The following is a 14824-nucleotide window of genomic DNA, read 5'->3' as shown; positions in this document are numbered from 1 at the left end:
CCACTGAGTCTCTCTGTTTACGACTTCGCCGTGTAGTAAAGCATTATTTTGCTATATTCGTGTTGACCATTTGGGAGCTACACGCTTCTCTGACGTCTGCCGGTTTGTTCAACGGTCATTGTCCAGCTGCTTCCAAGGCAAGCTCTCCTGTCCGTAGTAGCAGTGGAACGAGCTGTAAATTGCTCTCTGCCGTGCAGTTTGCCCATCGACGAAGACAATTGACAACCCAGTCGTCATGTGAAATGGTCCGGGCTAGTTACAGTATGTGTGATTTTCCGCTTCGAAGACTTTGAAACATCACTCGGTTCGGGTTAGCATGTTGGCTAGCTGTCGCGCCTCTTGGTTTGTTTACATTCTCCGAAGCCGGGGAAGGGAAATGACATAAGCCCAATTTAGGTGGCATAAAATATCCTTCGGGAGGTGCAACAGTAAAGGTGAAGTTGACAGTTTTGACCATTATGGAGTAATTTTGCCATGTCGTCTTGAATAAATGCATTTTAATAATTTCATATTCCATTTAGCACAAAACTGTTATTTGTCATGACCATGCCATTTATTTAGCTATTGGGGAAAAATATTTGGATAAAAATAATATCCTGTAAAAATATTGGAGTAGAGAGACTGAAACAAAGACATTTTGCGACTCTCTTCGTCACGTTTTCCTCGTTCTAAATAATTCCCCCTCAACTGGCTGACTGGTCCTTCTCAAGCCATTTATTTAGCTATTGGGGAAAAATACTTGGATAAAAAGAATATCCTGTAAAAATATTGGAGTAGAGAGACCGAAACAATGACATTTTGCGGCTCTCTTCGGCATGTTTTCCTCGTTGTGAATAATTCCCCCTCAATGGGCTGCATACTAAATCAGATGAAATCGTGACTCCGCTGACGTCATCCACCTGTTGGGGACGCTAGAGCCCTATAGACCCTACTCACATGACGTCACAACCACGCCTCCGCGCCATATTGTCCATCAACTCGTCGTGTTGACGCATTACCGCTACCTCCTATTATGGCGTGTTTTTCTGCTCGTTAACATTAACAATCAAAATGGTGAAGGCGTGTGTGGCGGTTGGTTGCAAAAACAGAGAAGATAGACGGAGAGACTTGAAGTTCTACCGTATTCCGAGAGACCCGGAGAGGAGAGCGAGATGGACTGCTGCAATTCGACGAGAAAACTGGGCTCCAAACGATTACCACAGATTATGTAGTAGTCATTTTATATCTGGTAAGATGCATTTAATATATATTTAGAGGGTTTTGGGCTGACAACCACAATTAAGATCATTGCGAGGCTAATCGCCGACAACATACAGTTTCAAATTCAAGATGCTTATTTCTTCCACCATCATTACATTTTGAATAATATTTAGCTGGTACCAAGTGAAAGAAGCTGGCCTCGTCTACGGATCATCAGTTAAACAGGTGTGTCCAAACCTTTTGCAAAGGGGGCCAGATTTGGTGTGGTAAAAATGGGGGGTCTACCTTGGCTGATTTACATAGAACAATATATTTAAACAAATTTTAGCAAGCCCTTCTGTGTGTCACATTTGCTTTATTATTTTTTTAAATTTATAATTTCAACAGTCTCGTCTTTGTGGCGTTCTCTTTCGACACTCGGGCTCTTGCGAAATACTGCTGCTGTGAAATTAAACTAGCTTCAAGTTGCTATAATTTCTCGCTGCATAACTTCCCTGTAATGTTGTCGTACATGTCAGGGTGTCTTGTTCGGTAATATCATTATCGCGTCACATCAAACTCTTTGAAAACAGCGACTGTCTCTTTGCAAATGAGGCAGACATAGTTGTTGCGTGTTTTATTGAAGAAATAGTCCAATATCCACCTAACCTTGAAGCGTCGGCCATCGCAGTCAACTTTTTTTTTTTTTTATTGATTGTCGCCATTTTAGAAAATTGAAAGTAAAGGGTCACACGGGGTAATGTTGCTTAGAGTGCTGCTCTTAAAGTTTTTCAAACTTTTGTGAGAATAGGCTGATTTTGTGTGGACAAGATAGTTGTTGATATCAGGGTAGCAGATGTCAGGCAGAGAGGGCGAAGACAGCGGGTCGAAAAATATCGATTTAGGCATCAAATATGGATCTGGCGAATGGATAGACTGAAGCTTTTCCACATAACGCCTTTTATGCAACGCATCCAATGAGTTTACAGCGTCTGAAAACACCGGGGCTTCCATGAATTGCACTATAAATTGCACGACAAATTGAAACCATTGAGAATACGGATAAACAAAGACAGACAATATGGCGGCCGGATACAGCAACACGTCATTCTGTGACGTTGGTGAGTAGGGTCTATAATGGTAAGCGTGGCTAACCGGCAGATTAAAAGACTAATTTCTCGTCATCTGCTCTTTGCTAAATTGTTGTATATAGTCGAATTGTCTCAAAATATGATTCTAATTCACATAATAATCCTATTTAAAACTTTTTTTCTCCTGTCATACGTACTTTAAAGGAGGTTATTTAGTTTCAATAAAGTACTTTATTTCGTTCTCTTTTTACAATGCAAAGATTATGGAACACATTCACCTTTTATATTCTTCATCACCATCACCACCTTTTGTTGACATCATCCCTTATCCTCCCCCTCTCATCACATATCTACATCGGGCAGATTGACACAGCAGTTTTAGCCCAGGCACCACACAGGAGAGCGCTCAGTGGCAGGATTACTCTCTCTGCAAAGGAGGACAGTTACGGATTATAAGGAAGGAATGATGAAGAGGTATTGAAGAGGAATTCACTTATTGAAAGTGAAAGAGAGGCACTTGGAACAAAGTGCTCAAGACAGAAATCCAAATGTAGGATAGTTGCTGTATATGACTTTGAGAAATTAAGTTTCAACTCACGAGGAAAACTATTAAAACAGAAATCTCGTAGTCTGGTGAGTATCATTTAAATCATTATCAGTTTCTGCTTACACAGTAAAAAGCCAATTTTGATAACACAACAGTGAGGTTGATCACTTTGTTTAATATTTTGTACTTTTATAAAGCCGATCTAAAATATTAGAAGAACTCTCAGTATCTCAACATATTTTACCAATGTACGTGTATCTGAAAGTGATACCCGTGTATAACAACAGTACAATACTGTATAACATCTACATATGCTCAGTACAATTTACTGATCATCATGTGAAGTGAACTGCATTTTTGTGGGTGAAATACAGTTGCAAAAATTAAAACAAGAAAGAGGTTTTATTGTTGAAAAGTCTATTTAACCCTTAAATACCTGCAACATGAAGCTATTATCAGAGAATCCCAAAATTGAAAAATAAGGTCCTAATGAAACCTTTTTTTCAAATTTGTATAAAAAGAAAAGTCAAAATGAATATGTGTAATAAGTGCTCTGATATCTATAACCCTTGCTAAATCCTGTTTGTTTTTCTCATGGAACCTGCAGATGCATGTGTTGACTTGCATCCATCTTTTTTTTTTTTTTTCCAAAAAGAATTGTCAATATTCTGAATTAGTCTCAAAATCATGAAATTTTAGGTGTATCAAATGTGATATGTTTGGCAATAAAGGGTTAATAGTGTTGCAAGCCACTGTACCTTTATGCATTGTTTGAATATTTACTCCGCGTGGAACGTAAATAAAAATCATACGCGAAACTAAAGCAAAGTCCAGTTGGAAGCAAGGGCGTAGGTTTTGTCTCAACATTGGTAGGGACGATATAACAGCATAACCAGCATGTACACTATTTTCTGTGGACGGGACATTGATATGACCAAACAGATTGGGTGAATGGGAGTCAGGGCTACATTTCTCACGAATATGAACCAAATTAAGTCATAGGCTATATTATCAATGTAACCTAAATCTGTATTACTAATACTAACTTTCATGTATATTGGTCAGGTGATGCACCATTCGATTCAAATCTTTCTTTTCAAAAACTACTAAAGAAACAGTTTGAAACCTTCCAGAATAAATGTCTGGATTTTATTAGCAAATTGAAATTGCAATATGCGCACATAAATTACATTTACATGCACAACAAATACAAACTTGTCAATATTATTAACTATCCACAATGCAAAAAATAAACATTTGTTTTATGACCACTCAGCATTGTCTGTCTAAATAAATAAGTACTGTATCATTAAAAAAAAAAACTTTTTAGTCATGGTATAACAAAAATAAATAAAAATTTGGCCGTCCTTCAGGTAAAACACTACTGCTTTTGTCCACAAGCACAGCTAAACTCCAAAAAAAAAAAAAAAAAACTTTTTTACTTTGACGATTATTCATGTATGATCATATGAAAAAATGTCTGCATAGGCTGCAAATAAAAATTGTTTTAAATAAATAATGTAGAAAATAAATCACTACATTTGAAATCAGTGCAAGTCATCAGCCAATCAAACGTGCGTTTGAGGGGAAATAAGATGACCGGTGCATTCAGCAAGTGAAAAGGGGTAAATGCAAGTCTGAACATAATGAAAATAATTCACAATAATGGTAGGGTCAATTCTATCCTTACAACATCTGGAAAGACGATTTAAATTACCTGTATAACTGAACTCATTATATAATGCAAATAAGGTTGCATAAAAGTTGGTGGGGACAATTTTAGGATCCTGAAAAGTTGGTAGTGTTATGTCCCTACTGTCCCTATGCAAACCTACGCCCTTGGTTGGAAGAAAGAATGTAAATGTAAACATAAACCACATGTAAATGTAAACATAAACCACTGTACTGTATCAATCAGTTTGACACACCACTGTTGCTTTCGGCATCCTTTTTCATAATGACATTCATCATTTTATCTTTGCATATGCTGCCATCATTGTAAATGACGCTAGTAATTGAATAAAAATGAGCAATGCAAAAATGAGTTGCATCTGAGATGACTTGCAATGGATGCGGCGGGGGATGAAAACAATGATAACATATCGGTGCAACCCACGCTTGATGTGTCGTTTTGTGACTGATAGAAGAAAATCTCTACAACTCATGGCTGATTGTGTTACATTGTAATTTGATTAATCACAAGGCAATACTATTGTTATTTTTGGTGTTTGAGAATGGTTGTCAGTAATATCTGGGAGTAATCAAGTAATCAAGAGATCTCAGTGTGAGCATCAGGTATCTGTAAACTCGACGTCGAATAGAGATTCAATACATTTATCATAATTCCAGCCAGTGTTAATACCAGTGTTTTACAGTGATTTACATTTTTATAAGTGGGATCAATGATTCTGTTCAGACAAGCGGTACATTTGTGCAGAATCGTTCCCTTTCATGCACGAGTTCTGTTTTTTTTTTTCTCATAACCCTTACAAGGCACTCATTTAACTCACTAGCTGCCATTGACGGCGCTAGACGTTTAAAGTAGTTTTTTAATCATTATTTTAGTTTTTATTTATATTGTATGAATTTATACATTTGTTTACAATTATGAAAATAATAATGGGTAATATTCAAGTTTTTTAAAGTCCAAAAATTCTCATTTGCCCTATTAAGGGTTAAATGTGTTATGTGTTCAACAAAAAAAAAAAAAAACTTTTTTTGAATGACCAAAAATAGTCATTCTTGAAAAACGGTCTCAAGTGTCAACTTTTGAATAGCTGTCCACTGTAGTGAACACTGACCCTAAAGGGTTAAATAAAATAGTTGATAACATTTAGAAAGAATTGGCTTTTGGTTTAACAAAAACTCTTAAATTTTCTTTTAAGTTGATCAAGAAAATTCAGCCCTACTACTATTACTCTACTGCAAACTACAGCAACAGTAATTAATATATTTTAAGATTATCATCACTGTAAAAATATCACCCCAAACTTTTTTTTTTTGTCTCTGTATAACAGCTTATATTGGCTGTAATTTGCATTTGCATGTATTATGATACGATACTGTACGTATGTAGCCTGTGGATTTATTTCCTTATTATTATATTTCAGTGGCTATATTGTTGTGTCTTAAAATCGTTTATCATATCAGAAAAGACAAAAAAGTGTAAATAAAAATATTCACTAAATTTGCTTAATCTGACAGAACTTGAGCATGTCAAGAACAAATTAAAATATGGCTTAATTGTAATTGTTTGATTAAAGGGACAAATAAAGTAACAGACATAAAGCTTCTGTTAAAAATTTCACCTCCCTCTATATTTTCTCTGTCCTTTACAAAAGTGATACCAAATCAAGCAGCACATATACAGTACAGTATGTAAAAACAGCCCCTCCAACCCCAAATGGACACATCTTGCACATCCATGTAAAATTCATATCACCGACATACAGTGATCCCTCGTTTTTTGCGGTTAATGGGGACCAGAACCCGCCACGATAAGTGAAAAACCGAGAAGTAGCGCACCCCCCCCCAAAAAAACGTTTTTTCTGTGTGTGTGTTCAATGCATTTATTCAGATTTAGCATTGGAAAGAGATATGTATATATATATATATATACACTCACCGGCCACTTTATTGGATACACCATGCTCGTAACAGGTTGGACCCCCTTTTGCCTTCAGAACTGCCTCAATTCTTCGTTGCATAGATTCAACAAGGTGCTGGAAGCATTCCTCAGAGAGATTGGTCCATATTGACATGATAGCATCACACAGTTGGTGCAGATTTGTCGGCTGCACATCCATGATGCGACTCTCCCTTTCCACCACACCCCAAAGATGCTCTATTGGATTGAGATCTGGTGACTGTGGAGGCCATTTGAGTACAGTGAACTCATTGTCATGTTCAAGAAACCAGTCTGAGATGATTCCAGCTTTATGACATGGCACATTATCCTGCTGAAAGTAGCCATCACAAGTTGGGTACATTGTGGTCATAAAGGTATGGACATGGTCAGCAACAATACTCAGGTAGGCTGTGGCGTTCCAACGATGCTCAATTGGTACCAAGGGGCCCAAAAAGTGCCAAGAAAATATTCCCCACACCACTACACCACCACCACCAGCCTGAACCGTTGATACAAGGCAGGATGGATCCATGTTTTCATATTGTTGACGCCAAATTCAGACCCTACCATCCGAATGTCACAGCAGAAATCGAGACTCATCAGACCAGGCAACGTTTTTCCAATCTTCTATTGTCCAATTTCGATGAGCTTGTGCAAATTGTAGCCTCAGTTTCCTTTTCTTAGCTGAAAGGAGTGGCACCCGGCGTGGTCTTCTGCTGCTGTAGCCCATCCGCCTCAAAGTTCGACGTACTGTGCGTTCAGAGATGCTCTTCTGCCTACCTTGGTTGTAACGGGTGGTTATTTGAGTCACTGTTGCCTTTCTATCAGCTCGAACCAGTCTGGCCATTCTCCTCTGACCTCTGGCATCAACAAGGCATTTCCACCCACAGAACTGCCGCTCACTGGATATTTTTTTCTTTTTCGGACCATTCTCTGTAAACCCTAGAGATGGTTGTGAGTGAAAATCCCAGTAGATCAGCAGTTTCTGAAATATTCAGACCAGCCCTTCTGGCACCAACAACCATGCCACGTTCAAAGTCACTCAAATCACCTTTCTTCCCCATACTGATGCTCGGTTTCAACTGCAGGAGATTGTCTTAAACCATGTCTACATGCCTAAATGCATTGAGTTGCCGCCATGTGATTGGCTGATTAGAAATTAAGTGTTAACGAGCAGTTGGACAGGTGTACCTAATAAAGTGGCCGGTGAGTATATATATATATATATATATATATATATATATATATATATATATATATATATATATATATATATATATATATATATATATATATATATACACAGTATATACAGTATATATATATATATATATATATATATATATATATATATATATATATATATATATATATATATATATGCACAGTACTGTATATTTTTATCATATTATGTATATACAGGATATGCTGTATGTATATATTTTCCTCAAGTGGAAGCTTCCATGATCCTAATAAATTTAATAATAATAAAAAAATATATATATATATATATATATATATATATATATATATATATATATATATATATATATATATATATATAACATGTTTTTTTTTTTCATTTTTTTCTCCAAAGTATAATTTTAAAAAAAAAGCATATTTATATTTTAATACATGTTTTTCAAGCACTTCAAATGAAATAACTATGATAAGTTTTAAACATGTTACTCTCCCACCAAATTATTTTTTTTAAACAACAATAAAGTAGTAGGTAAATGCTTGGCTTTATTAAATGCTTCATTGAGTGAGTAAACTCAAATCCTCTCAAGCTGCTCACTTACACACAATGAGTTGCCACAACAACTGTTTAACAAGATGATTGACGCATGTGGCGCTTTGAAGCTTCGGCTTACAAGCATCTGTGGCAAGATCAAACCCAAACATCTGTCAACATCGTTAACTTTAATAAGCAACTCCGGTGCACTGTCTGACGAACAAAGACCAGGGAGAGGGAGGGAGGGAGCGAGAGTGAGACTACGCCTTCGGCTCCGGACAGTTTATCTGTATTTATTATTTTGTTTTTTTGAGACTAAGGCCGCCAAGTTTGAAGTGCGAGGGATCACTGTATCTCTAAAATGAAAAGGAAATTCACACACATAAAAAATAACCAATGTATGGAGTTTATTTTATAAAAGAGGTAAATTTATTTTTCTATAATCTGTTCTATGAATTACATTTCGGATAACTTTAATCCAGTTCATTACAGAAGGCTCGTTTGTTATCCATTTTCTTGTTCTTGCGTTTTGCACGTTTTTAGTAAACGTATACTGAGAACCCTCTACCGTGTTGTCAGAACTCATTGGCTGTCGTTTTTGGCACTGGACGTCCAATCCATTTGAAGTCGAAAGGGATGCCACCCTCCCAGTTCAAATGGATTGGATTTCTACAAGTGATAAACTCATTGAAAGAGTTTTAATTGAGCTTTTATGAGCCTCATGGTTGCACGTCTATCATCATCAATGACACGGAAAGAATTCATCGTTTTATACACTGTCCACCCTTTGTAGTCTATATTCATGTAATTTCATCAAACGTTTCCTTCACAAGGAGCTGTCATTGCACAATCTGATTAATTGTGCTCCTTGTGACAAGATAATCCTGTCTCATCTGTCCGTGAGTCGACAAGGATTAAGTCCAAAGCCGCATTTTTAATTCAACAATACATTACGGTAGACTTGATACTGCCCTGTAGATAGCATAGACAAAATCAGATTGTCAGAATGTCTTCGTGGTAATTTATTTCAAATCCAAACAGACCATTTTGTACATGCTGTACGCGCTCAATTTCTTCTGCTCTCCTGTAGCTGTCTTCTGAGAGGCCCAAGTATTGCCTGCAAGGTGGACGCCTGATCCGTGGGAGTGATCAGACTCTGGCCTCCCACCCAAACGTCAAATGAGGGATTATTGTTGCCATGGGAACAAGTAGGTCCAACAGGTGATGGAGGCAGTTTTCTGTGTGGGACTGCTGAAACGGTGGCGCAGATTGATCTGATTTGGGTGTACATGAACCCAGAAATAAGCAATAAGCATAGTGTAGTCCAAAATTCTTCACCAGTAGAATTGTTCGATTTGGCAGTAGTGCTGTGCGATGGAAAACAAATCTGTCATTATATGGGCCTTTTTTTTTTTTAATCAAATATTCATATAACAACGATATATTTTTAATTATTCGGTAAATAAAACAATTTTGACAGCTCCCCTCCCCACTCACTCTATTTTTGAATAGACATTAAACTGACCTGCCACAGATGTTATATGTATCAAATAGGGCTGCAACAGAAAACGCACAGTAACACACACATTTTTGCTGAAATGTAAATGCATATAATTATCTACTAATAGTACTTATTACTAATTGTTTTGACTTTTAAGACTGCTGTTTATCAGGTTAGCATAATATCATAAATAGTACATTTTGATATTGGAGTTTATTATGTCTTCATTTTGTGTGGATTATACAATGCTGGCCAAAAATATTGGCACCCCTGCAATTCTGTCAGATAATGCGCCCAGAAAATGATCGCAATTACAAATGCTTTGGTAGTAATCGAATATCAGCACCTGTTACTCACCTGTGGCACATAACAGGTAGTGGCAATAACTAAATCACACTTGCAGCCTATTAAATTGGATTAAAGTTGACTCAACCTCTGTCCTGTGTCGTTGTGTGTACCACATTGAGCATGGAGAAAAGAAAGAAGACCAAATAACTGTCTGAGGACTTGAGAAGCAAAGTTGTGAGGAAGCATGGGCAATCTCAAAGCTACAAGTCCATTTCCAAAGACCTGAATGTTCCTGTGTCTACCGTGTGCAGTGTCATCAATAAATGTAAATCCCATTGCACTGTGACAAACCTCCGTAGATGTGGACGGAAAAGAAGAATTGACGATAGATTTCAACGAAAGATTGTGCGGATGGTGGATAAAGAACCTCGACTAACATTCATTCAGGTTGAAGCTGTCCTGCAGTCCGAGGGTACAACAGTGTCAACCCGTACTATCCATCGGCGTCTGAATGAAAAGGGACTCTATGGTAGGATACCCAGGAAGACCCCACTTCTGACCCAGAGACACAAAAAAGCCGGGCTGGAATTCGCCAAAACTTACCTGAGAAAGCCAAAAACGTTTTGGAAGAATGTTCTCTAGTCAGATGAGACAAAACTAGAGCTTTTTGGGAAAAGGCATCAACATGGAGTTTACAGGGGAAAAAACCTGGCCATCAAAGAAAAGAACACGGTCCCCACAGTCATACATGGCGGAGGTTCCCTGATGCTTTGGGGTTGCTTTGCTACCTCTGGCACTGGACTGCTTGACCGTGTGCATGGCATTATGAAGTCTGAAGACTACCAACAAATTTTTCAGCATAATGTAGGGCCTATTGTGAGAAAGCTGGGTCTCCCTCAGAGGTCATGGGTCTTCCAGCAGGACAATGACCCAAAACACACTTCAAAAAGCACTAGAAAATTGTTTGAGGGAAAGCACTGGAGACTTCTAAAATGGCCAGGAATGAATCCACAGAACACCTGTGGACGGATCTGAAAATGGCAGTTTGCAGAAGCCACCCTTCAAATCTCAGAGACCTGGAGCAGTTGGCCAAAGAAAAATGGTCTACAATTCCAGCAGAGCATTGTAAGAAACTCATTGATGGATACCGGAAGCAGTTGTTCGCAGTTATTTCGTCTAAAGGTTGTGCAACCAAGTATTCGGCTGAGGGTGCCAATACTTTTGTCCAACCCATTTTTGGAGCTTTGTGTAAAATGATAACGATATTAAAACATTTTTTCATTCTCTTTTTTGTTTCTTCATTGCAAGCAAAATAAATGAAGATATTACTACCACAGCATTTGTAATTGCAATCATTTTCTGGGAGAAATTGAGCATTATCTGACAGAATTGCAGGGGTGCCAAAACTTTTGGCCAGTACTGTATATGTTGCTCTTTTCAGTTGTCTTGCATGCATTACTCACATTCGGCTGGCACAGACTATTCAGTGGAGACAGGGACATCTTCAGGACGACTGGTAGTACTACTACGGCATATGGAATTCCATTAATATAGTAATTCACCCCCCAAAAATGGCGCCATCTGCTGTCCAAAATGATGCAATGTCAAAATATATATATATATATATTTTCTTACATAGTTTTGCCGCTATTTATCGTTATATCGTACAGCACAGTTGGGAAGTGTGAGTCAGAACCAGCTCAGGGATATTTAAAGCAAGCGGATCCTCACAAAGGCTAAGGCCATCCTGTACTGTCCTACACAGAGTTCGCCTCCTAACACAGCACATGTTGTGAGAACAATAACATGACATATCTTGATCATGAAAAAATGTTCACATTGTCTGCATGTTTTAATATGAATTGATGGTATAGATAATAATGTTATAGACATTTGAACATGATATCTAAACAGTATCCATCTCTCTTCTGGCAACTACAGTACACTCGATAGGATTTGATGTCCAATTAAATATTTGTGAGATCAAACATGAATGATCTGTGCTCATAAACTCAGTTGTCATTAATCCTAAAAGGGGTTTGATTGGGTAGAGGTCATGGTTTTTACATTATTCCACAACAAACTAATCCAGGCATGCCTGTATGGGTATTTCTTTGTACTTTGCGCAGCAGAATTTTTTGGTACAATATGCTCCCAAGTAGAATGTTATAATATGTTAATTCAATTGTAATTAGTGATGAGACTCAGACTAATACAAAGAATAATCTGATAATCTGCCATGACACCAATCTGTCCCATGAAGCTAAACTGAACTCACCTTCCTAAATGGTAATCCATTTTAAAGAGGGACAAGTTTGCGGAATTGAAATACTCATCTGAGGATTTTTACCCAAGTAATTTCTTAATGGGGCGTTAGAGTCAAGATCTTTGATCTTTCAGATACCTCTTTTATTTATTTTAGGAACTTTAAATCTGCTGTAGGAGCCAAACAACATGTACATGAACATTGTTTTTTCATTTGTTAATACCTAAATTAGCTACCTGCTAAGTCACTACACAAACACAGTGATAGTGCTTGATAAATTGTAAACTCATATTGAACTTTAATGCCTATATACAGTGGGGCAAATAAGTATTTAGTCAACCACTAATTGTGCAAGGTCTCCCACTTGAAAGTATTAGAGAGGCCTGTAATTGTCAACATGGGTAAACCTCAACCATGAGAGACAGAATGTGGAAAAAAAACAGAAAATCACATTGTTTGATTTTTAACGAATTTATTTGCAAATCATGGTGGAAAATAAGTATTTGGTCTATACCAAAAGTTCATCTCAATACTTTGTTGTGTACCCTTTTTTGGGCAATAACGGAGGCCAAACGTTTTCATGTAAGTCTTCACAAGCTTTTCACACACTGTTGCTGGTGTTTTGGCCCATTCCTCCATGCAGATCTCCTCTAGAGCAGTGATGTTTTGGGGCTGTCGTTGGGCAACACAGACTTTCAACTCTCTCCTCATCCCGTGGCGTCAAAATGATAACAAGAACGGTGAGCAAAAATCCCAGAACCACACGGGGGTACCTAGTAAATAACCTACAGAGAGCTGGGACCACAGTAACAAATGCTACTATCAGTAACACAATGCGCCGCCAGGGACTAAAATCCTGCACTGCCACACGTGTCCCACTGCTGAAGAAAGTACACATCCAGGCCCGTCTGCGGTTCGCTAGAGAGCATTTGGATGATCCAGAAAAGGACTGGGTGAATGTGTTATGGTCAGATGAAACCAAAATAGAACTTTTTGATAGAAACAAAGGTTCTCTCTTGTTTGGAGGAAAAAGAATACTGAATTGCACCATACCCACTGTGAAGCATGGGGGTGGAAACATCATGCTTTGGGGCTGTTTTTCTGCAAAGGGACCAGGACAACTGATCTGTGTAAAGGAAAGAATGAATGGGGCCATGTATCGAGAGATTATGAGTAAAAATCTCCTTCCATCAGCAAGGGCATTGAAGATGACACGTGGTTGGGTCTTTCAGTATGACAATGATACCAAACACACAGCCAAGGGCAACAAAGGAGTGGCTTCATAAGAAGTATTTCAAGGTCCTGGAGTGGCCTAGCCAGTCTCCAGATCTCAACCCCATAGAAAATCTGCAGAGGGAGTTGAAAGTCTGTGTTGCCCAATGACAGCCCTAAAACATCACTGCTCTAAAAGAGATCTGCATGGAGGAATGGGCCAAAATACCAGCAACAGTGTGTGAAAAGCTTGTGAAGAGTTACAGAAAATGTTTGGCCCCTGTTATTGCCAAAAAAGGGTACATAGCAAAGTATTAGATGAACTTTTGGTATTGACCAAATACTTATTTTCCACCATGATTTGCAAATAAATTCTTTTTAAAAATCAAACAATGTGATTCTCTGTTTTTTTCTCTCCACATTCTGTCTCTCATGGTTGAGGTTTACCCATGTTGACAATTACAGGCCTCTCAAATATTTTTAAGTAGGAGAACTTGCACAATTAGTGATTGACTAAATACTTATTTGCCCCAATGTATTTAGATTTATTTATATTTAAAAGGACGGCCGGTGCATAGGAATAAATATGACAGATAGTAGCTACTACTTCTACGGAGGAAACACAACAGAATGTAGGGGAAAATTAAAAAACCAAAAATAAAACACGAATAAGACTTAGGCCGTCACCCATAAGATTACAAGGGTTTGAAAAATATATCTTATGTGACACAATACCAATGTTTTATTTTAATGACAATAACATTTGCGAGACTATTGTCACATCACAATCATTTTAAAATAACTTTCTTGCTGATCTTATGGCTACTATAATCTTCAGTGTACTTTTTCATGGCTGGCGGCCCCAAATGCAGTGTAAAAAAACAAGAAAAAAACAAAAACAATATCAATTTAGAGTATAATACAGGCAGTTGTGGTTGCCAGAATTTTGAAATAAAGTGAAAACCATGAAATACTTGTAAAAATGGTATAGTGCTTCAGTAACTGTAAAATTTACAATAGATTTATCAAATTATGCTAGGGAAAAAATTATGTATTTTTTTTACCCTGTGACCTATATGAACAGGAACTAATTTTGATGGTGACATTGCTGTGCTACTTTTCTTGTTCTCCTCCCTCTCAATTGCAAATTTTCACCCACGCTGTCATTTTAGCAGCTAAGCATGTTAACCACTCAGCTACTCAAGACTAGTTCGAAAGTGCTGTGCATGTAGGAGGGTATAAAAACATTATTCCCTGAGAATGTAATAGTGTGTGCTGGCAGCTGAAGCTAGACTGGGCTATTAGCTGAGTAGTTAGCACGCTCGATTGCCACGGAGACAGCATAGCTTCCCAGATGGTGAGAGGGGGAACATGAGT

General features: G+C 37.7%; 1 protein-coding gene across 2 annotated transcripts in view; it reads left to right on the top strand.

Annotated features, from left to right (window-relative positions):
- The first annotated feature begins 2633 nt into the window (after positions 1–2633).
- The window catches only part of LOC130904351 (ATP-sensitive inward rectifier potassium channel 12-like), a 29393-nt gene continuing 17202 nt past the window's right edge, over positions 2634–14824 (top strand). The window contains exons 1-2 of one of the 2 annotated variants that reach the window (XM_057817060.1): positions 2634–2903; positions 9271–9388. In XM_057817060.1, coding sequence (XP_057673043.1) covers positions 9360–9388 — 29 coding nt within the window. In that variant the 5' untranslated portion in view covers positions 2634–2903; positions 9271–9359. The remainder of the gene's footprint in view (positions 2904–9270; positions 9389–14824) is intronic. The other variant, XM_057817061.1, reaches the window with a different exon arrangement.

The sequence above is a fragment of the Corythoichthys intestinalis genome, chromosome 16, assembly GCF_030265065.1.
Source record: "Corythoichthys intestinalis isolate RoL2023-P3 chromosome 16, ASM3026506v1, whole genome shotgun sequence".
Lineage (NCBI taxonomy): Eukaryota > Metazoa > Chordata > Actinopteri > Syngnathiformes > Syngnathidae > Corythoichthys > Corythoichthys intestinalis.
Note: the sequence above shows the minus strand (reverse complement) of the source record. Positions and strands in the feature narration are given on the sequence as shown.